Source organism: Muscardinus avellanarius (genome assembly GCF_963383645.1).
Source record: "Muscardinus avellanarius genome assembly, chromosome: 9".
Taxonomy (NCBI): domain Eukaryota; kingdom Metazoa; phylum Chordata; class Mammalia; order Rodentia; family Gliridae; genus Muscardinus; species Muscardinus avellanarius.
Window position 1 is genome coordinate 153,387 of NC_137795.1, and position 22,706 is coordinate 176,092.

The window sequence follows — 22,706 nt, forward strand, 5'->3', positions numbered from 1 at the left end:
GGCAGAATCAAGCCCTAGGCATGACAGGACCGAAGAGCAGAGAGGACCTGTGGACCGCAGGAGTCACAGAAAGAACCAAGCCTGGGGCAGCCACAACTGCAGATGTCTTACCAAGCCAGAGAGCATACGTTCTCAAAGGTCACACCATTTGAATTGGGTTCGCTGTTACTCCAGGCCAAGAGCATTTTAATTAACAGGCAGTTTAATAAATACACTGGGGAATCATTATAAGTACAGACACACAAAAAATCCCTAAGTAGAGAATGCAAGGGTGGTTGCCAGGAGCTCTGGGGAGGGAGAAACAGGGAGGAATTAGTCAGAAGGAACAGCGTTTCAGTTACACCAGGTGAGCGAGCCCTGTAATTAGCAATACTGTACTGCAGACTTACAAATACTGCTAAGAGGGTAAGCTGTACGTTAAATGTTCTTATCAACACACTAAAACAATAATAGCTGGGTGCATGACTGTGACGCATGCTTATAATTCCAGCTACTCAAGAGGCTGGGGCAGGAAGATCAAAAGTACAAGTCCAATGTGGGCAACTTAGCAAGATCCTGTTTAAAAATAAAATATGAAAAGGGCTGGGGATGTAGCTCAGTGGTAGAGAGCTTGCCTAGTAGGTGCGAGGCCCTGGGTTCAATCCCTGTAAGACACACACATCGCCACCACCACCATCATTACTATCATTTTCATCGTCATCACCACAGAAGTGTAGGTAGAAACTGTGGGAGGTGATAGAGAGGCTCACGATATAGCCTGCAGACATGGCTTCATGCTGGACACATTAATCATGAGCATTATTTTGTATGTAAAAAAAATTGAATGGAAAAAAGAAGGTTGAATTTGTAAAAAGGAAATCCTGCCATCTTTTTCTTCTCTCTCTCTCTCTCTCTCTCTTTTTTTTTTTTTTTTTTTTTTTGGTGGTACTGTGGGTGGAACCCAGGGGCTTTCCTACCTCGGGGATAAACTCCCAGACCTATTTTATACTTTATTTGGAAACAGGGTCTCACTAAGTTGCTGAGGGCCTAAGTAGCTGAGGCTGGCTTTGAACCTGTACAATCCTCCTGTCTCAGCCTCCCAAGCGCTGGGATTATAAGCATGCGCCACCATGCCCGGTCTTACCATCTTTTCCATGCTTACTTTTAACTTCTTTCAGACAAGTAAACGAAAGTTCATATATAAGTGATACACTTACATCACACCTGCTATCCTGTTTACATGTGTTCCTACATAGACAATAGAGGCTGTGGCCGCCGGGAAGTTGGCCCTGCGCCTGGACATGCCCTGCTAATACCAGTTTCCAACTGCCCCCTCCAGCCCCCCAAACCCTAGAGCCATGTGGGGCCATGACTGGTCAGGTGTTTGCAGTCTCGTCTCTGCATCTCTTGTATTCTCCTCCACCTGTCCACATCCCACCTTAGTCTCTTGTGGCTAAAGGCATAAGGATCCAGAGTGCAATATGCACACCAAACCCTGACATCATTAGTAAAGCTGACTGACAGAATAAGAGCTATTTTTGTGTTCTGAGACCTTTTCAGCAACGGTAATGCAGACTTGCTACATCAAAGGAGAAAACCAAGGAAACGTCAGTATTCGGTGTTAGGGACCGGCTGGCCTTGCTGAACAGTACTGTACTATTTTAAGGTTCTTTCAAAGACACTCAAGCTCTACAAACACCTTGGCTAGGTCGGTAACTACCAAGAGATATGAACTCTCCCTTTAGTGTGAGCCCCTCGCCCATGGCATAACAGAGCCAGTGAGACCAAAAGAACTGTGCACACAACTGAAACCTGATCAAAAGGGTGGGAGGCAAGCAAGGTACCAATTACAGTAGTGGCAGTCCGCACTAGATGAATCCTCCTCCACTCCCAGCCGTCACACTCACACACCACACTCAGAAAGGGACCAGAGGAGCCGGACGTGGTGGTGCATGCTTGTAATCCCAGTAGTTGGGAGGCTGAGACAGGAGGATCGCAGTTTGTGGACAGCCTCAGCTACATAGTGAAACCCTTTGCAACTCAATGAGACCCTGTTTCAAAATAAAGAATAAAAAATAGGGCTGGGGTGTAGCTTAAAGGTAGAATGTCCCTGAGTTTCATCCCCAGAACTGCAAAAAAAAAGGGGGGGACCAGCGGGACTCTGAATCAAGGCGCCCACCCTCCATGATACAAGGGAGAAGTGTTACGGATGCCCATTGGCCAGCCTAGGTATGCAGCTGTTGCCCCAGCCACCTTGGCCACTGGCAGAGCCTGAAGCAGCCACAGTGGGCAGAAATCACCTGGCTCAGGTGCCCAAGTCCGGGTGGCATGGTTCCTCTTCTGCCAGGAATTGGTCAAAGCCCCAGGTAGCCCATAGTCTCCTTGTCCGAAGGCCCCATGATGAGACAAACCTCATCCCTAGCCGCAATATACCCTTTCCTGCAGGTCAGAAAGTCACAGGTTAAGCTTCTGCTACTAGGAAAATGGCCAGATGTTTTAACTGAGCTTTCTACTAAGAAAGAATGAAATGGGGCTGGGGGTATAGCTCAATGGTAGAGTACTTGCCTCACAAGTGGAAGGCTCTCACTGGGAAGAAAGAAAAAAGAAAAAAAAAATTCAAAGTATGATTTAGACCTAAGACCTGTGCAATTAACCCTACCCCAAGGTCAAGTGCAGTGGGTGGTGACTCCCATCCCTCACTCCCTCCAGTCCACCTTGGCAAAGCTTTGGAATGCTGAGTGCCTGGGGCTTAACCTCATAATGTGATAATAGGGTATAAACACCACCAGCCATCACTTAATGATAGTATCTGCTTCGAACAGTCATTTTTCAGCCTTGCAGTAAGCTGAATAATGCCTCTCCTGCTGCAAAGACACCTGCATCCTAATCCACAGAGCTGTGAAATATTACCTGTGTGGCTTGTTATAGAGACTTCGCAGGTGTTATTGAGAGTCCTGAGATGGAGAAATCATGCTGGTTAATTCAGATGGGAAAATGTAATGATAAGAGTCTTTATAAGTAGCAGAGGGATACAGAAGGAAGAGAAATCTGAAAAGGTTATGTTGTTGACTTCAAAGAAGGAATAAAGAACATACAGGCTCCTGTATTCCCCTACTACCTTCCAGAAAGAGTATGGCTCTACTAACACCTTGAATTTAGCCCCTGGAAGCGACTTTGGGATTTCTGCAATGTGGGTGATTCAACGTGCTACAGAAGCAACAGGAACCAATACAGACTTCACGTAAGCTCTCTTCTAGAACACATCCTCTCTCCCTCCTCACACACCTGCACCTTCCTCACCCCCTGTGGCCTCTGATGCTTTGCTCACACATTTGCCCTGTCCATCTGTCAAGCCACCAACCCCCTTCTAACTCCACACACTCCAACAGCTGTGAATCTGGCATCCTGGGATTCCCGAGAACTCTCACTCCTGACCTATATTGCCAACTCTAGGAGCTGCGTCCCTACTTCTCTGCCAGGGTACCTGGCTGTATCTGCAGGACGACTGGGAAGGCCCGCTGAGCTCTGTGCACTCACGTGTTCCCAGCCCGTGCCCAGGGCCACTTCAATAGAAGGGCTGGACATCCCACCTCGGCGGTCCCACCTCTTCCCACTAGACTCAGGTCTGTCTGTAGCTTTCCTACTGCTCCCTCACTTCCTTCCCCAACCCTTTAATCTTTTCTGAGGCTGACCTCCACATCCAGGCTCCTGATCCCACCCCTCCTGCATTTGCCAAAACCTCTGGATTCATAATCTTTTAATCCAAACTGTGGTGCCAGTTAAATTCTCAGCGAGGGATTTTCCAAAGAGCCTTGGAAGTGTTGAGGCTTTTCTGTTTTTACAGGTAAATCAACCATGCTAGAGAGTGACTACAAGAGAAGACCACTCAGACTTACTTTAAACCGAATAGGAAGTCTACTAGTCGGACGCGACTACACTGCGGGGTGTTTAGTCCTGAGTGCAGCCCTGAGCTGTTTCTTAGGGCTCCTTTTATACATCAAAATCGCAAGCTCAGGAGTGATGAGTTTAGGTCCTCACAGAATGGACAATTCCAACAGTTTCTTTCAGTGGATGTGCAAGTCAAGCGGAAGGTACAGAAACCAGGAGCAGCAACGTGCAGGAGGAGCTCAACAGCCCACGTCGGTCCCTTCTCTTGTCTACCTTTTGATTGTTTAAGGAGAGAAAGTCCCGAACGGCCTTTGTTCCTCTGCAGGTGCAAGTGAGGAGGAGTTACAGAGGCCAGCAGGCCGTTCTGCGTTATAGCAAGGTACCCGGTGATGAACATTAGTTCTTTTTTATTTTCACCTAAAAATACTTTAATAAACCATAGGAATAATATTGGACATATGCCAAATGAAATGTCTCTGTAATTACAATTAAGATGATACCTTATTTTTAATATATCATCAGTTATTTATGATGTCTACTTTTTCTCCTGAACATTTTAACTTTGAAACAGAAAAGTACAGTGAAAATATAACAAGTAGTGATGTGTTTACTAGACAAAATAAAGATCACTGCTTTGTCATGCTTTGATAAAATTGTTTTAAAACTATAGACATAATTGTAATACCAACTTCTGTGTATAGTCTATTTCCCCTCTTTTTTCTAAAGTGGCAACTAGCAAGCTTGAGATGTATGTGCACCACACATTTTATGCACATGTGCCGCTATGTTTCCATAATAACATAATGTTATGGATAATAAAATATTTACATTAGTTTTTGTATTCTAAATATTCTGAAATCCTCTTTTATATTTAATCTTGTATTTTGAAAATTCAAGGGGATACAAAATGATCAAATGTACTTACAGTGCTCTGGGGTCACCTAGGGTAATATCACGGCTTTGCTGAAGCTAGGCTAGGCTCACTTTAGCACAAGAGTCAGTGAGAGTGTACATCGGTATGTAATTTACTCACACTCCCAGCTGCATGCAAGGAGCTAAGGGTCTAAAATCCACGGTCACGTGGCCATCCCAACAGGAGACTCAACCCACCCATACATCCCCCTGCGTCCAGCAGACACTGACCAGCTTCGGGCCTCATTTAGAAGATAATACTTCTTTGTTCTGGTCTGAGGACACTGTTTTCTTGTCAAAAGCTTTGAAGTGTTCGGCTGCATTTCCTGAAATCTCGTGCGTGTGTGAGCGTGTGGCTCCAGCCTCTTGTCTTCATTGTGCTCTTGGCTCTGATTCCAACAAGTGAAGTCACTTTTTCCCTATCACAACTACAAGAGCTTTCTGGAAGGTTCCTTTTCAACTTTTCCCTATCACAACTACAAGAGCTTTCTGGAAGGTTCCTTTTCAACTTTTCCCTATCACCAACTACAAGAGCTTTCTGGAAGGTTCCTTTTCAACTTTTCCCTATCACAACTACAAGAGCTTTCTGGAAGGTTCCTTTTCAACTTTTCCCTATCACCAACTACAAGAGCTTTCTGGAAGGTTCCTTTTCAACTTTTCCCTATCACCAACTACAAGAGCTTTCTGGAAGGTTCCTTTTCAACTTTTCCCTATCACCAACTACAAGAGCTTTCTGGAAGGTTCCTTTTCAACTTTTCCCTATCACAACTACAAGAGCTTTCTGGAAGGTTCCTTTTCAACTTTTCCCTATCACCAACTACAAGAGCTTTCTGGAAGGTTCCTTTTCAACTTTTCCCTATCACAACTATAAGAGCTTTCTGGAAGGTTCCTTTTCAACTTTTCCCTATCACCAACTACAAGAGCTTTCTGGAAGGTTCCTTTTCAACTACTCCACAATTTCTGAAAGCAGCGGCTCCTAAACTCTAGTCTCTCATTTGTAGGAGGTCACATTTCAAACTGGCAGCTTGAACTGGATCCTGACGTCTTAAAGACATCACTGTTCTCCCAGTCAAAATCTCAAATGTCCAAGAGGCCTCCACATTGGACTCTGCTCTGTTCAACATTTTAACTAATCAGTTAACTAAAACTAATAAAGTTTTAGTCAAATGATAATCAAATCTGTTTATGGACAAAATAAGAACACTGGATTTATGTATTTATTTTTTTTATACTAGCAATTAAACTCAGGGTGCTCTGCCACTGAGCTATATCTCCAGCCCCTTTTATTTTTACATTGAGATGGGGTCTTCCTAAGTACCCCAGGCTGGCCTCAAACTTGAGATCCTCCTGCCTTGGACTCCCAAGTAGCTGGTATTACAGGTATTTGCCCCTAGGCCTAGGAGTATATTGGATTAAAAAAAATAATATGAAGATATATTTGACAGGCTTAAGAATACAAGACAAATGAAGTACTGTGCAATAAAACCAATTTATGATCTTTAGGTTAGGTTCTTAAAATATTAATGAGCAGTACTGTAGAAGAATGGGACAACACCCTAATACAGTCCCAACAAGGTCAAAGGACTGTGATCGTGCCAACCTACCACACTACAGGTAAGGCTGCCCTTACTGCTCACATGAGTGTGGGCGGGAAGAAGGGGAGCCAAAAGCTTCGTGACAGAATGCACTCGCCAACAGACTCACTCAAAAGCAGAGACCGGCACCTCTGACCTGACCCCAGGAGCCACTGCTTCCGCCTTTGCTCAAGGTCACGGCAGGCGTTCACAGAAGAGTTCAGTGTATGTGGAGGAAAATAACATCCTTGTGAAGATGCAGTCAACTGAAGGGACAACCGATCTGGCTGGCACGCCACTTAATAACAATCAGCACGCGCCCAAGGAGACTCACAGAGCCAAAGAGGACCAGCAGGCGATTACTGCCCAGGGCAAGCAATGGGGGAAGCCACGCTGAGACTGCCTTTTACCAGCATAGAATTCCATCAGGAAAATGACACTCCCCCCTCAAAATTGACTCATCATTCTAAAATGAGCACTCTTGAATAAATTAAATTATTTTTATGATTTGAGCTTTGTTGTCTTCAAAATGAAGTCCCTCACTTTTCTCTTTCTTTCTTTCCATTTTTAACCATGATGTTCAAAACACGGTCCAAAGTGGATTCATTTTGGGTGGTCTTTTTCCTAGGGTTGAGTATTTTCAGACAGGGAGGAGGATGTTCTCCTCTCTGTGCAGTTCAGCAAAATTTAAAAACTGCAGATGGGAGGATGGTGAGACAATTCAGTCACATCATGGAAGAATGACAGAAGGCAAAGCCTGGAGAAGTCCCTGCTCGGTGGGGACTCTGACAGCTATTCTCAAAGGCTGGGGCTGCCAGGCGGCACTTCTGAAAAAGTCAGGCGTGCAGAACCAGGACCGGAGGATGATGCTGCCGTCTCCCCCGCGACACAGCAGAAAGCTATAACGATCAAACCTGGCCCACAGTTGACTGTCAGAGAGAGTTAGTCCCATCATTAGGGGTGTTCACACACAGCACACAGGCACAGCTGCTGTATCATGCTCACTTTATTGTGTTTTGCAGATATTGTGTGTGGTTTTAACAAATTAAAAGTTCGTGGCAACCATTTTTCCAACAGCTTATAATGACAGCAGTTTTAGCAATAAAGTATTTTACGATTATGTATTATGTTAGTTAGCTTTCCACTGCTGTAATAGATACCTAAGATAGAGCAGCTTAAAAAGAAGAAAGGTTTATTTTGGCTGATGGGTTCAGAGTTTTCAGGACAAGCTCACTTGGTCCTGTGACTCCCAGAGTACAAGGTGGGGGAGGCCTGTGTACCTCAAGAAGGCCAGGAAGCAAAAAGACTGGTGTTCCAACATTCCCTTCAAGGGCATGACTCCAACTCTCACTTCTTTCCACGAGGCCCCACCTCCTAAAGGTTCCACCCCTCGGAACAGCATCAAGCTGAAGACAAGACCTTAACAGAGAGAGGGGCCACTGGAGGCGTTCCATATCCAGCCAGACCAGACACATGCATCACTTTAGAAACGGTGCCGCTGCGTTCCTAGCAACTGTAATATACAGCGTGAGCACGACTTATATACATCACTTTTAGACATGATGCTGCTGGTGCATTCTTAACAACTATGGCATACAGAGTAAACACTACTTTTTCTATATATCACTTTAGACACGATGCCGCTGCGTGCTTAACCACCTCAGTATACAATGTACCTAGGACTTTATAAACATCACTTTTAGACATGATGCTGCTGGTGCATTCTTAACAACTATGGCATACAGAGTAAACACTACTTTATACACATTACTTTTAGACATAATTCCATTGCATTCTTAACAACTATAGTATATAGTGTAAGTACAGCTTTCATATTTATCTATTTATTTTTTATTTAATTTATTGGTGAAGGGAATTGAACCCAGGGTATTCTACTTCTGAGCTACATCCCCAGCCCTACTTTATTCTTATTTTGAAACAGAGTCTTGCTCATTTGATGAGAGTCTCACTATTTGCTGAGGCTGTCCCTGAACCTGCAATCCTCCCGTCTCAGCCTCTCAAGTACTGGGGTTACAAGTGTGCACCACAATGCCTGGCTAAACACAGCTTTTATATGCATCACTTTTACACATAACACCACTGCCTTCTTAACAACTATGGTATATAGTGTAAACACAATTTATATATACACTGGGAACCAAAAAACATGTGTGCCTCACTTGATTGTGATACTTGCTGTTCTCCAGTGGTCTGGGACTGAGCCTGCAGTACTTCTCTTCAGGGTCCACAGCTAATAATTCCCCTTGCCCTCGCCTATTAAACCCTACACAGCAGTTCCCCAGGGATACTTGCCGCGTGTTTCTACTGCCCTTTGATCCACCTGCTCATCCTAATGTCCATGGGGCTCCTGCTCTGTGCTGGGCACTGTTTTGGAGGCTGAGGATATTCCAATTAAGAAAAAGAATTAAGATCTTTGGCCTTAAGCTGCATACATGGTGGAAAATAAATTCTATCATATTTTAAAAGTGATGGGTAATGGGAAGGGAGAACACTAACTAGTCAGAGTAAGGTGGAGTGGGAGAGGAACTGGGATGGACTTTTGAGTGGTCAAGTTAAGCCTCATTGAGAGGGACATTTGAGAAGCTCCATCCAGAGAACATGATCAAGGGAGTTCTAAAAAGTTTTCTTACATCACGGGGCTAGATAATCAAGGCACCATGACCCTAATCATGTCCTTGCCTCTGGACTTCCTCCTGTCTCTGCAGTTAAGGACTCTGGTCTGCACAGGCTAGATCAAAGCAGATGTCAGGCAGAGCTCAGCCCTGGGCAGGGCCCCTGCCCTTACCTTCCCTGCAGCCCCTGCTGCAGGCTTCCCCACTGCAGAGAGGACCTTCTAGCCACCTCTTTCACTGACTCAGTTAGTGGTGCCTCTTCTCTCCCATAAGCACCCAGCCTCCCCTGGAGCTTCCAGAGATAAACCCCCACAGCCTTCTTTTTCATTCAAATTGCATGCTGCTCAGATTCTAAAAACTCTAGGAGTGGGAGGGTTGAAAAGGGTTATTTCAGAAAATTGGCAGCCAGAGGCTGCCACATTTGTTGGAATTCCAGAGCATGAAAAACATTTGGCAAGAAACAAAAAACACCCTGAAACATAACTTGGTTCTCATTTCAAGATTCCCAGGCGTCAAAATACACAGGACTGTAGAAAAATACTCAATAATGCCCTTATTTTTCCTAGTTTCAAAGGATCATGTTCACTTTTCAACCCTGTCTCTCGGAGATGGCCAGTCCTTCTTCCAGTCTAATAAGGGCTGTTTGTTCTTTTGCAGAACAACTTTGAAGCACAAGGCAGCCTTGGTTAAGAGTTTCCAGCTTTTGGGTCCAGGAAAGGATCAGAAAGATCCTGAGGCTGGTCCATTTAATAAAATTAGTTTGTCCATCCCCTCTGTGGAAGGGCGTAAAGAATCCATAACATTTGCTGAGTGAATGTTATATGCCGTATAGTATAGTCCAGTATGGGGCTTTGCTCGTGACAGACCACCTGCCTAAGTGCACGAAGCCCTGGTCTTGGTGTCCAGCACCATGAGAACAAATAAAGTAAAACAGCATGCCACACATTTCTGGGCTCAATTCAGGGGACACAGCCTTTCTAACAAAGACTAAATATATTTCAAAAGTGTCAACAATCTATCCCTACAAAGTCTGCAGTGACAGTATCTAGACAAAAATGTCCTCTGGTGAAAAGCCCCAGAGCTGTGCACATGCATGGAGCCCGATTACTCACCACTTTCAACCTAAGTGCACTCAGAGTTTTCTTTCTGTTTCTAAGGGTTTGGTGTAGCCCAGTGAAAGCCCCTGGGAATTTACTCCAGGAGGACTGCTAGAAGACGGCTTGGTATCCCAGCTCTTCCTGCAAGGTCTGTTTGCAGTAGACCTCGGCAGCCAGCTGGTAGAACAGAAGCAACCAAGCTAGAAGTCCATGCTCACAAAGGGCTTCGAGGTTCTCCTATTTAGGGGAACCAGAGTCTGTGGCCAGTCTGCAGAATCTGCCAATTTGTGGCTAGGGAGCATGGAGATGAAATAAGAGCCCTCCCTAGCTATTCCTATGATTCCAAGGAAATTCCAGATTATGAGACAAAAAAAAAAAAAAAAAGGATCATTGTAGTATTAAGTCCCAAGAAGCCTTCCTGGGGAGGGCTGCCTGTTCCTGAGAGCCTATCTGGGCTTCAGGATGCACCTGGGCTTCTTGGGAATGGCCTGTGAACGTCTGCTGTCCAGTACAACTAGCCACAGTAAGTATCCAATTTCACACTCCCAGCATCATCCTCTGAATTCTAAATGAAAAGGTTACTTGAAGGAAGGGTGACTGGGTGCCTAGCAGGGATTTTTCTGGTTTCCGGTATATTAGACCCACAGCTCTCCAAGACTACCACCAACCACCCTGGGGATATGCAGTGTGTGCATATTCCCAGGCAGGGGAGCAGCAGGTGAGGCCAGACAAGAGTCACACTGCCTGGGTTTACAGCTGAAGCCTTACACTGCAACAGCAGGGCGCCTTGGGACTAGTTTTTTAGCATCTCCCATTTGAAATAACAATGGTGAAATTAGCCACTAAGATTAAAGCCTTAACATCTGTAAAGTGCTTAGGAGACAGTGCCAGGCCAAGGGTAAGCGGGTCTATAAATGTTTACTGAGTAAAAACAATCCTGCAGTTTTATGTTTAACGGTAATTGTTATAAAAGGATGCTGAGGCAGGGCAGGAAAGGCCTTCTCAAAGCATAACATATGCCCCCCAGGACCTCTCACTAGCATAACCCCCCACCCAGCTGGGGCAGGGAGGTGGGAGGGAGGGGAGGAGTGCCCACTGCTACCTGAGGCCCAGGTGGCTAGTGAGCAACTACACAACGCAGTGTATCTGAAACCAGCCCAAGCAGAACAAAGAAACAAAGACAAACGTCCCAGGTTGTGGCAGGCAGCCGCCTAGAAGCCAGCAGATACTTCCCTAGATTGTTTCCAAGGAAGAGAACACACACACACACACACACACACACACACACACACACACACACTGCTCCGCAACTACAACTGTACCTTCATACCTTCACGCATGGGAGTCACGACTCCTAAGTCAGCCAATAGTACATTCAGATAAACCAATTCAGGATGAAACATCTCAGACAAGGCTCGCACATAAAACTCCATGTGAGGAATTATAAAGCAATCTTAATTCCTCAGTGTCACCTCTCCACCACCACTCGGTGCCCAGGACAACCACCCAACGCAATCGAGCCTCCTCACCCTTCCCACAGAGACAACAACTGCCAAACACCCAGGCTCCAACTGTCTGCAGCTCTTAGTTCAGGGCCTCGTAGTGTCAAGCCACAGTGTTGCGCTTAAGATCGGTCCAACCTTTCAGACAACTCCTTATTAAGACCTTAAAAGCCCTATGCAGCAGCACAGCAGTTTTTTGAAGAGTCCCCAAGGCCTCTGAGAGACACGCACACGCACACACGCACGGCTCAGCACCACAAGCGCCGAGGCCCGGGGACCAACCCAGCAACCAGGGAACTCTGGATAACTGTCACCGCACTGATTAAAAACAAGCACCGCGCCGGCGCCTGCGCCAGGCGCACACATCTGTTTCCCTGCAAGCAGCAGTCTCAGATTCACTCCTCCGCTCTTCTCTCGGCTGAGTCACGCTGTGATTCTTAAGGTTCCACCTTCTGAAGAAATGGAAAAAATGCAAGGGGGGAGGACTCCCCGAAAACATTAAGTACCAAGCGCAAGCACAGGGATATTTCAAACAAAAACAGGAAGTCCTTGTGTGGTGGAGCGCGGACCCAGGAGGAACGTTTCCACCGACCTTCCTTTCCAGGGAACTGAGACGCCGTCCACCTCTCCTAACCACCCCTTCTCAATACGGGGAAGCCACGTACGCGTTCCCAGCACCACTCCTCAACCATTAGGGCAAAGAGTTTTACAACTCTCTAGACAGGACCGAGAGGCGTAAGCTAATCATACCCACTTACACTGACTTCGTTCATGTAATGCAAGTCTCTCTCGGAATAATGAGGCTGAGCGGCGAGGTGAACGACCCTGCGCGTCACAGTTCCACACGCTCCCGATTTAAAGCACCCGCTGTAGCGGGCGCGGTGGCGGATCTCCAACCCCGCAACTTTCGGCCAGGCGGAGCCCTGGCGGGGCCAGGCCCGGGGCCCTCGCGCCCCCAGCTCCAGCTGCACTCCTGAAGGCAGGACGCTCCTCCGGCTCCCCAGGCGCCTCCACCCCACCCTCTGCCCGCGCACCTCGCCCCCAGCCCCAACCTCACGGACCCCCGCCCACCCGGCCCTGGGCGGCAGAAAGTGGGCCGGCCGTGCACAAAGGTCACCCCGGGAGCTGCGTCCCCAGCCAGAGCCGGAGCCTCGGCTCCCGATGGGCGGGCGGGGGCTCCTGCCCCAGGCCCCCAGCCTCCTGCCCCGGGTGCGCGGACCCGGCCCGGTGGATCCGCGGCCCCTCCCGGCACCGCGCCCCGCAGCGCCACCCACCTCCACCAGCAGCCCGGCCAGCAGCGCCAGCCCCCCGGGTAACCGGCCCATGGCTCCTCCGGCCCCGCGCGGGTCGGCGCGTCCCCGCGGGCGGCTCCGGCCCGGGCGCGCAGCCTCGCTGACTCCGCCCCGCGCGCTCCCGACGCCCGTCCGGGCGCGCGCCTGGTACCCGAGCCCAGGGGATCCGCGCCGCCGCGCGCGCGCCCGTCACCCCGGCCACCGGGGCTGTCTTTGGAGGAGGCAGAGTCTCGGGTGCAGGCGGACCCAGGTGGCGATGGGCGAGCCTTGATGGATCCCCAAGCCCCTGCCCTCCTCTGCTCCTGTGCCTGCGCCCCGCGGGGGCCGCGCACCCCACCCAAGGGCGGCGGGAAGGACAAAGGGCCGCCAAGGCAGACAGCCAGACCGAGGGCTCCCGCGCCCCTCCGTTGAGGTGTTGGTGTTCACACCTGCATCCTCCGGCCGCCACTGACCACCTGGAAGAACACCTTCCAGCCGCGGAACGTGCTGTCCTCCCCGCAGTCACTGTGTTTCTTAGCTGGGCTCACATGCTGACTCAGTCGTGAAGTTCCTCGACAAGATGAAGGACTTGTAAGAGGCGCCAGACCCCGAGCTGAGGGCCAAACCTCCAGGAGTCTAGAGGGGCAGAGTCGCTTAAACTACTCGGACACGGAGTGCTGAGGGCAGAGACCAGGATACCAGAGCGGTCTAAGGACACGAGTGACCCAGGACTGGAGATAAAAGAGGGTCCCTGGGCACAGCTGTCACCCAAGGCAAGTCTCAAACACTTTCCTAGCCTTCATGGTAAAGAGCCTCCCGGTGACTATAGATCACGCACCTCCAGGCTTCTTAGAACTTGCAGGTGAGTCAGAAAAGCTGCTTCCGGTATTCATGCTAGGAGACAGGACTTGATTTCAAAGACGAAGCAAGGCCCAGATCTGTGGTCTAGTGTAAAGATTTTGGATTGAGTTCTGAAATGGAATCTAGTCGGAGAGTTCTGGGTTAAAAAGCGACATGAGCTGGCCTAAACTTTGAAAGTTCTGCTTTGCAGTGGTGCAGAGAGCTGACTCCAGGCGGGGTGGGAACCAGCCGAGCAGAGGGCAGAGCCCAGACCAGCAGAGAAGAGTCCATGGGTTGGTGGGCGCACATTCTTACCCTCTGGTCTCTGCCCCTGCACTCTGGGTCATAGTGGTGCGGAGGCTTCAGGCAAGAAATGAATTATAGTAGGTGGAGGCTGAGAGGAGAAACGAGATTCTAGGCATATTGTATCTGAAAGCTGATTCTGATTTAAAAATAAATTTCAAGCTGGGCACCTATAATCCCAGGACTTGGGAGGCTAAAGCAGGAGGATTACAGGTTTAAGGCCAACCTCAGCAACTTAGTGAGACCCTGTTTCCAAATTAAAAAATAAAATAGACCTGGGTTGTAGCTTGGGGGGGCGAATGCCCCTTGGTTCCTACCCCAGTACTACACACACACACACACACACACACACACACACACAAACACACACACACACACCAAACAAAAATAAATTACAAAATATTAAATTTCTCAGCAAGACCTCTAAAGAGCAGGAAATTAAAACAAGAATTAACAAGTGGGATGGTATCAAACTAAAAAGTTTTTGCTCGTCAAAAGAAATCAAGACTCTAAAGAGAAAGTCTACCAGCTATTCTTCTCATAGAGGGCTAATATTCAGAATATACAAAGAGCTCAAAAGACTTTACACTAGCAAAACAACCCAATTTAAAAAATGGACAACTGAATTGAATAGATACTTTACAAAAGAAGAGATATAAATGGCTAGTAGATACCTGAAAAAAAAGTGTGTGTGTGTGTGTGTGTGTGTGTGTGTGTATCACTGGGAATTGAACCCAGGGCATTCTACCTCTGAGCTACACACCCAGTGCCACGACCCTGCCTCCCCTGGAGTCTGCGTGACCCTACACGCATGACGCGGCACATGCTTCAAGGAAAGCAGCCCTGAGGAAGAATGGGTTCATTCGCAGGAGCGCTCCCTGTTCTTGGACCTTCTTCCGTAGCCATTGTCTTTTGGTAATGATTCTATTAACTTTTCACACACATGGCTCCGGTGATGCAGGACGAGGTCCCGGAATCAAGACTGTAGGAACGGGTAAAACTGATTCCGTGGAAGATACATTTTCTGGTAATATGTCTGAGCCCTCAGACTCCCCCTGCCTTGCTCCAAGCTATAATAAAATTGGCTAGAGAAGAAAAAGGGGTTTTCAGCACATTGATGGATGCATTGTAACAGCAAGAAATACTTTAGAAAAGTCCAAAAGAGAACTTAGTCATACAAAAAGCTTAAGCAGTTAAAAGAACTGCTTAAGGACATTATTGGGAATAGACTGTGGCAACCCCCTAGGGAGAAAAAAGCTAATCGGTACCATTTACTGGAGATAGGGGAAATGATGGAGGACATGGACAAAGCCTGAGGAGCAAAAGGTTCCAAAAGAGTTAAAGGAGATTCCACGAAAGGTCGAATTCTCCCAAACTCTGGGTGTGACCATTGTCTTTTCCGAATTTGCCCTCTAAGGCCCACCTGCAAGGCCAGGGGGCTGATCTTAATCACAAGGCCAGGGGGCTGACCTTAATTACAAGGTCTGGGGCTGATCTTAATCACAAGACCAGTGATGTCACAGGTCTTCCTTTTGTCTTGCTTATGATTGGTGATTTACATGTCTTTCACTTAATACACCACTATTGTTCTTTGGTGTTTACACTTTTCTACTAGGATCTGATGATTAATTTCACTGGGAAAGAGTATAAGATCTTGGTTTTAGAGAATAAACTTTGTCAGTTGCACGAGAGGCAATTGTCCGGGTCCGTCACTTCAGGTCTCTCCCTCCCAAGTCCCAGAGACGAATCTCCATACTTAGCGCGGTGAACAGGGACTTGAAGGACCCCGTACAAAAGAGGGAGGAGTCCGCTGCAGAAAGCCGAATCCTTGCCCACCTTCCAAGACCCCTGTCCCAATGGTCCCATTACTCCCGCCAAGCTGGTCGGTTGCAACCCAGACCTTTTTATTTTTAATTTTCAAACAGGATCTCACTAAGTTGCTGAAGCTGATTGCCAAAGAACCTGCAATCCTCCTGTCTCAGCCTCCCAAATACTGGATTACAAGCATGCAGCACCATGCCCAGATGCCCCATTTATTTTTTTATTTCTTAAATAAACTTATTTGTTCTTTAAATAGACGTCTTTTTTCCTTCTCCCTTTGTTCTATAAGGTAAGAATGGAAGCCCCTAACTTTGACATTTAGTGAGCAAGCTACTCCTTTTACTAGGTGAGGCATAAGAATAACCCTTTTCTTGATAGTCTGACTTCCGTCATTGTAATTTGCACGCCCCCCAGGGATTAAATATGAAAGGTTTGCTGGGCGTGGTGGTGCACGCTTGTAATCCCCGTGCTTGGGAGGCAGAGACAGGAGGATCGCGCAGGTTCGAAGCCAGCCGCGGACGCTGGCTTAGGAGACCCTGTTTCCAAATAAAAATGTAAAAATAGGTCTGGAAGTGTAGCCCGGAGGTAGAAGGGCTTCCAGGAACCCCAGTACCACCAAATATATATATATATATATATATATATATATATATATATATATATATATATATATATATAAAAGGTTTTATGGTTTGGATTGGAAATGTCTCCCTAGGGACCTGTTGAAGGTGTGGTCCCCAAAGCAGCAATGTTAGTTGCTTGATGGGTTCATTGATGGGTTCATCATTGACTGGAGTTTGGGAGGGAATGGTCACCGTAGGAGGTGGCAGGTCACTCAAGGAACATCCTGGCGCCTTCTCAGCGCCCCCCCCCCTCTTGAGGCTGTTTCGAGGTGATAGCCTCTCCCATGTGCTCCGTGCCATGATGGGCCTCGACTCAGGCCCCAAGCATTGAGCCAGCAGACCTTGGTTGAAACCTCTAAAACCCTGAGCCAAAATAAGCCTTCCCTCCTTTAAAGAAAATTCCCCAGGTATTTTATCATAGCAATTGAAAGCTGACTAAAAAAAAAAAGAGTGGAGGGCACATTTTTATTTCCTAACAAATCTGCCAAAAGAGAACTGGTGAATGAAGAATGACAACACTGGGTGAGGCATGGGGTGTGGAGATGAGGATTTAGTCAATGGTGCATCTAAGAGTTTAATAACCAGAATACATTAATAGTTATGATGTTCCATATTTTGGCTTTGCAAAGTTTGACTAACGTCTTTTAATTTTTTTCTTCCACTAGATGCCTTGCCATGATTTGAATACTGTCCCCAAAGGCCCATGTATTAGAAACATGGTCCCCAGCCCCTGACCTCGTTGAGCTGGAGGAGGTGGGGCTTAGTTGTAGAAACCTGGGTCTTTGGCGGCATGCCCTTGAAGAGCATTTGGGGACCCCAATCCCTTCCCACCAACATCAAGTGAGCAGCTTGCTCCACCATGTGGCCATTCCACCATGACGGCCTTTAGTCTCGCCTCAGGGTGCAAATGACAAGGCCAACTGACCATGGGCTGAGAGCTCTGCAGCCTCGAGTCAAGGTAAACCTTTCCACTCCAAGCTGCTTCATCTCAGGTCTTTGTTATGGTCCTGGAAACCTGACTAATACATGCCTTTTCCCACTGTATGATTTTAATTAAAACAACATAATTTATTAAATACTAGGGACAAGATAGAAAATATTCACCAGTAGGTCATATATCATGTAGCAAGTACCCTTTAAAGATGGCACAGAATTTAATCATCCTGCAATTCTAGAAATAGACTCCATGCAGACTTTTTTTTCACAAATCAGGGACTAGCATTTAGAGACAAAAACTAACTTTAACAAACCTGTCGACTTGTGGGAGGGGGAGCAAGACTGAGCTTTGTTTGGCTCCAAAGCCCTTACATCTTTACACTAAAAGAAAAGTTCCCTTCAGAGCAGTAAACCCGGAGAGCGTCTCCATCCTAATGAAGTCTCAGTAAGTGCACCACGACACACATGCTTTTCCAGAGGGAAAGCCAAGCATCTAGACGTGCTGATGCCTCGCTTTGCTTCATTGTCTGGCTTGAAATCTCCATGCAGCTAACTAGAGAGGACAATTGAAGCCCACTTTCACTGGCTTTGTTGGCTTCTGGGAGCTCTTCTCTCATGCTACCCTTGGGTAATAACTAGACCCAAAGTGCTCGTTAGGACTTGCTGCACTCCGTGAGCAAATGACCTTGAGTTGGAATTTGGCACCAAAGGCCTCAGTTGTGTTTTCGAATGATTGGAGAAGCTGGTGTAACATCTCCACTCTGCTTTGTTGGGGGGCTGCTATGGAGGCAGCCTCCTATACCTACAGCCAGGTGGCAGGGTCTGGATTGCCCAGCCTACTCAGCTGAGGGCTGATTTAGTGTCCTCACAAGGTCACCTGGCTTCTCCAGAGTAAAAGACTCAAGGAGGAGGGAGAAGGGAGAAAGCCATACTCTCTTGTCTAACCTAGTCACAGGTGGTCCCTTCTGTCATATTCTATGGTTTGGACATGAATGACTAAGCCCAAATCACTCGGAGGAAAGGGAACTAGTCTGCCTTTGGCCACGCACTGTGTAAAGCACTTGTGGACATATTTTAAAGCCACACAAGTTACTCTCCAAGACAGACCCCAATGCCTGCCTGCCTGCCTGCCTGCCTTCCTCCCTTGTGGACATATTTTTTTTTAGATTTTCTTTTTTCAGTTTTTTTTCTTCTTTTTATCAGGTTTTTTTAATTAAAATTTTTTTTTTTTAGGTGGGTCATATTGAAAATGGCATACATTCAGACTGTGCTTGGTACCTTCTTCCCTCCACTCCCTCCCCCCTCCTTGCCACAATGAGTGTCCAGGTTAACCATACTATATTCATACTTTTACACATATTCGAATGTAGCTCCTCCATTAATCAACCTCAGCCTTCTTCCTCACCTACCCTTTCATTTCAGCTTTGCTGAGGTTTCCTCTCCATTATCTGGAGTCCCTCTGGTATTCCTAATACTCCCTAGTTTGGGTATATTAGAGACAACATATGTCCCTTCTCTTTCTGTGCTTGGCTGATCTCACTTAACATAATGTTCTCCAGGTCTTTCCATCTTCTTGTAAATGATATGATTTTGTTGTTCTTTATTGCTGAGTAGAATTCCATTGTGTGTATTTCCCATAATTTTGCAATCTATTCATCTGTTGATGGAGACCTAGGTTGGTTCCTTCCATATTTTGGCTATTACGAATTGTGCTGCTATGAACATGGGTATGCATCTGTTACTGTAGTTCTCTGATTTCAACCCTTTGGAAAGATACCCAGGAGTGGTACAGCCAGATCATATGGTGGATCTATTCCCAGTTTTCTAAGGAATCTCCACACTGATCTTCATAGTGGCTGAACTAGTTTGCACTCCCACAGTGTAAAAGAGTTCCTCTTTCCCCACATCCTCGCCAGCATTGTGGACATATTTTGAAGCCATACAGAGCTCCTCTCCAAGACAGACCCCAATGTTTTCCTCCCTCCCTCCCTCTCTGCCTTCCTTGCTTTATGGTACTGGAGATTGAATCCAGCCATTTTATTTTTATTCTGAAACAAGGTCTTGCTAAGTAACCATGCACTTGCTTCCAACTTGGGAGCCTTCTGTCTCAGCCACCCAAGTGCCGGGATTACAGCTATGTGCCACGATGCCTGGCTGCAGATCCCAGTGCTCCTTATCACCTGCTATTATACCTTTGCATGACTCCTCTTCATAATGAATAGGGATGACAGGTATAATCAGCATGATTTTATTGAACTAACAGTGTGACTTGCAAGCATGGGTCATAAAAGGCATAGTGACCCCACCTTGTCTCTGTTGCATCATTTACCCTGTTGAGGAAGCTGTTGCAATGTCACAAGGTCATTTAAACAGTCTCCTAAAACACTCCACATAGCAAGAAACAGCCAGTCATAGTGGCACATGCTTGTAATCTCAGCACTTGGGAGGCTAAGCAGGAAGATCACAATTTGACAGCCAGCCTCAGCTATGTAGTGAGGCCTTCTGCAACTTACTGAGACCCTATTTCAAAATAAAGAATAAAAAATTGGGCTGGGAGTGTAGCTCAGAAGTAGAATGCTCCTGGGTTCAATCCCTAATTCTTCAAAAAATAAATAAAATAAAATAAAAAAGAACAAAAACCAGACATCTCTTTTCTTTTTTACTTTCTTATATTTTTTCCTTTTTATTTTACTTTTTTTTTCTTTTTTACACTCCTTTTAGGCCATCTTGGAATTGGATTCTCCAGAGCCAGTCACTCAGATGACCAGCATCCTGGCTGACATCTTTACTACACTCTCACAAGAGAGCCGGAGCCACATTCAGGCCAGCCAAGTCACTCCCAAATTGTTTCTTCTCTAACTTCATGGAAATATTATCGAAAATTTAAGTCATTATACTTAAGGTATATAACTTAAGGATTTAGTATGCATTGTGAAATAATCATGACAGTCATATTAACATACCAGTTAGGTCCCATTGTTACTTTTTTCTCCTTCCTATATTCCTTCTTTCTTTCTTTCTTTCTTTCTTTCTTTCTTTCTTTCTTTCCTTTTCCTTTCTTTTCTTTCTTGTCTTCTTTCTCTTTCTCTTTCTCTTTCTCTCTTTCTTTCTTTCTTTTCTTTCCTTCATTCTCTCTTTCCTTCTTTTCTCTATTCTTTCTCTTTTTTTGAGTGTCCGATGAGAAAGCTAGAGAAGAAACAATTTGGGAGTGACTTGGCTGAGCCCTGAATGTGGCTCCGGCTCTCTTGTGAGGGTGTAGTAAAGATGTCAGCCGGGATGCTGGTCATCTGAGTGCCTGGCTCTGGAGAACCCAATTCCAAGATTGCTTAAAGATTGCTCCTCTTGGTATATTTTAAGGGCACAGTGTTCTGTTGGTAACGTGGCACTGACCTTAGAACTTGCTCAACTTGCATAACTGGAATGCTGTGTGGTCGAGAATGGCCCCATTTCCCTCACAGCCTAGCCCTGGCAACTCTCATGCACTCTTTGCTTATATGAACTTGACTAATTTTAAAACTTATATATAGCCGGGTGTGGTGGCGCACACTTGTAATCCCTGCGCTTAGGGGGCGGAGACAGGAGGATCACGCAGGTTCGAAGCCAGCCATGCTGGCTTAAGAGACCCTGTTTCCAAATAAAAAAGTATAAAATAGGTCTGGGAGTGTAGCCCAGAGGTAGAAGGGCTTCCAGGAACCCCAGTACCACCAAAAAATAAAAAATAAAAAAATAAAATTTATATATAAGTCAAAATTATTGATCTATAGAAATTGGACAAGATAGTAAATGTTCATTCTTGTGTTGAGCCTCTAAATTTTCAAGCAATTTGTTACACAGTAGTAATAGAGGTGGACTTGAACTTCTGGCACTGGTGAATTCATTCATTCAATAAATGTTTATGAAGAGTAGACCACATCTAGGAACTGTTCTAAGACTGGGTATATAGCCACGAAAATAGTATATTTATATAAAAAGAAATCCCTGCATGTGCATTTCGAGGCCTAGGGAGTACATGGATCTCTTGAATATGAGCCCAGGTTTCTGGATTCTGCCATCTCTGTAGCAGAGTGGCTGATCCTGACCCTGGACTGGTTATTATTAAACCATGTCTGGTTCTGTGTATGTTTTTCAGCACAACACATAGATGCCTCAGGGACTGGAGTGTCCCTTCAGGAGCACAAGGTTTGTTTCACACCATTCATGGCAGAGTGTTTTTTGTTTTTTTGTGTGTGTGCCAGGTATGGAACCCAGGGCTCATGCATGCTAGGCAGCCACTGTACCACTTAGCTACACCCCCAGGGCTCCACATCACTTCCAAAATGGTAGCATCTAAGATTCTCCCACATTCTTTGCCCTTCTTGTTACAGAAAAATTGTTATGACGCTTGTTAAAATAACAGGAGAGACTTATTTAAACATTTAAACAGGGGTCATGACTGGTGTAATAAGGGGGAAAATTGAGCTTAACTTCAAATACATCAGGGAGGGAGGGGTGGTTATAAACAACAAGCAAATGAGGTCAGTTGATAGAAAATTATTAAGAGGAGAAATTAAGAGTCATGGACTTACCAGGTGTGATGACTCATGCTTGGAATCTCAGTACTTGGACAGTACTTACTGGGACAGAAGAAACACAAGTTCAAAGCCAACTCCAGCAACTCAGCAAGGCCCTCTACAACTCAGTGAGACCTTATTTCAAAATAAAAATTATAATAGGGCTGAGGGTATAGTTCAGAGGTAGAATGTCCTGGGTTCAATCCCTAATGCAGAGAGAGAGAAAGAGGAGGAGGAGGAGGAAGAGGAGGAGGAGGAAGAGGAGGAGGAGGAGGAGGAAGAGGAGGAGGAGGAGGAAGAGGAGGAGGAGAAGGAAAAGAAAGAAGAGAGAAGAGGAGAGGAGAGGAGAGGAAGTCATGGGCTTTCTGTGGAAGGCAAGCCAGATAGACAGAAGCATGGACAGGGAAGAACTTGTTCAGTTTTCCAGGCTGGGAGATTTTTACTAAACTGAATGAACAGGATTCTTGCTAAAGGCATACTGAGGTAGAGGTCAAGAAAAGAAGAAAAGCCGGGTGTAGTGGCGCACACTTGTAATCTCCATGCTTGGGAGGCTGAGACAGGAGGATCACCAAGGTTCGAAGCCAGCCTCAGCTACTTAGTGAGGCTCTCAGCAACTTAGTAAGACCCTGTTTCCAAATAAAATATAAAATGGATCTGGAAGTATAGCCTGGAAGTAGAAAGCCTCTGGGTTCCACCCCCAGTACAAAAAAGAAGAAAGAAAGAAAGAAAGAAAGAAAGAAAGAAAGAAAGAAAGAAAGAAAGAAAGAAAGAAAGGAG

At 46.2% G+C, this 22,706-nt stretch overlaps 1 protein-coding gene across 1 annotated transcript in view; it reads right to left on the reverse strand.

The window, feature by feature from the left end:
• Positions 1 to 12,910, reverse strand: part of VOPP1 (VOPP1 WW domain binding protein) — a gene marked incomplete at both ends in the record, with an annotated part of 56,949 nt that extends 44,039 nt beyond the window's left edge. The window contains one exon of the mRNA XM_080700813.1: positions 12,860 to 12,910. Within this exon, the coding sequence (XP_080556939.1) occupies positions 12,860 to 12,910 (51 nt within the window). The remainder of the gene's footprint in view (positions 1 to 12,859) is intronic.
• Between the last annotated feature and the right edge of the window lie 9,796 nt (positions 12,911 to 22,706).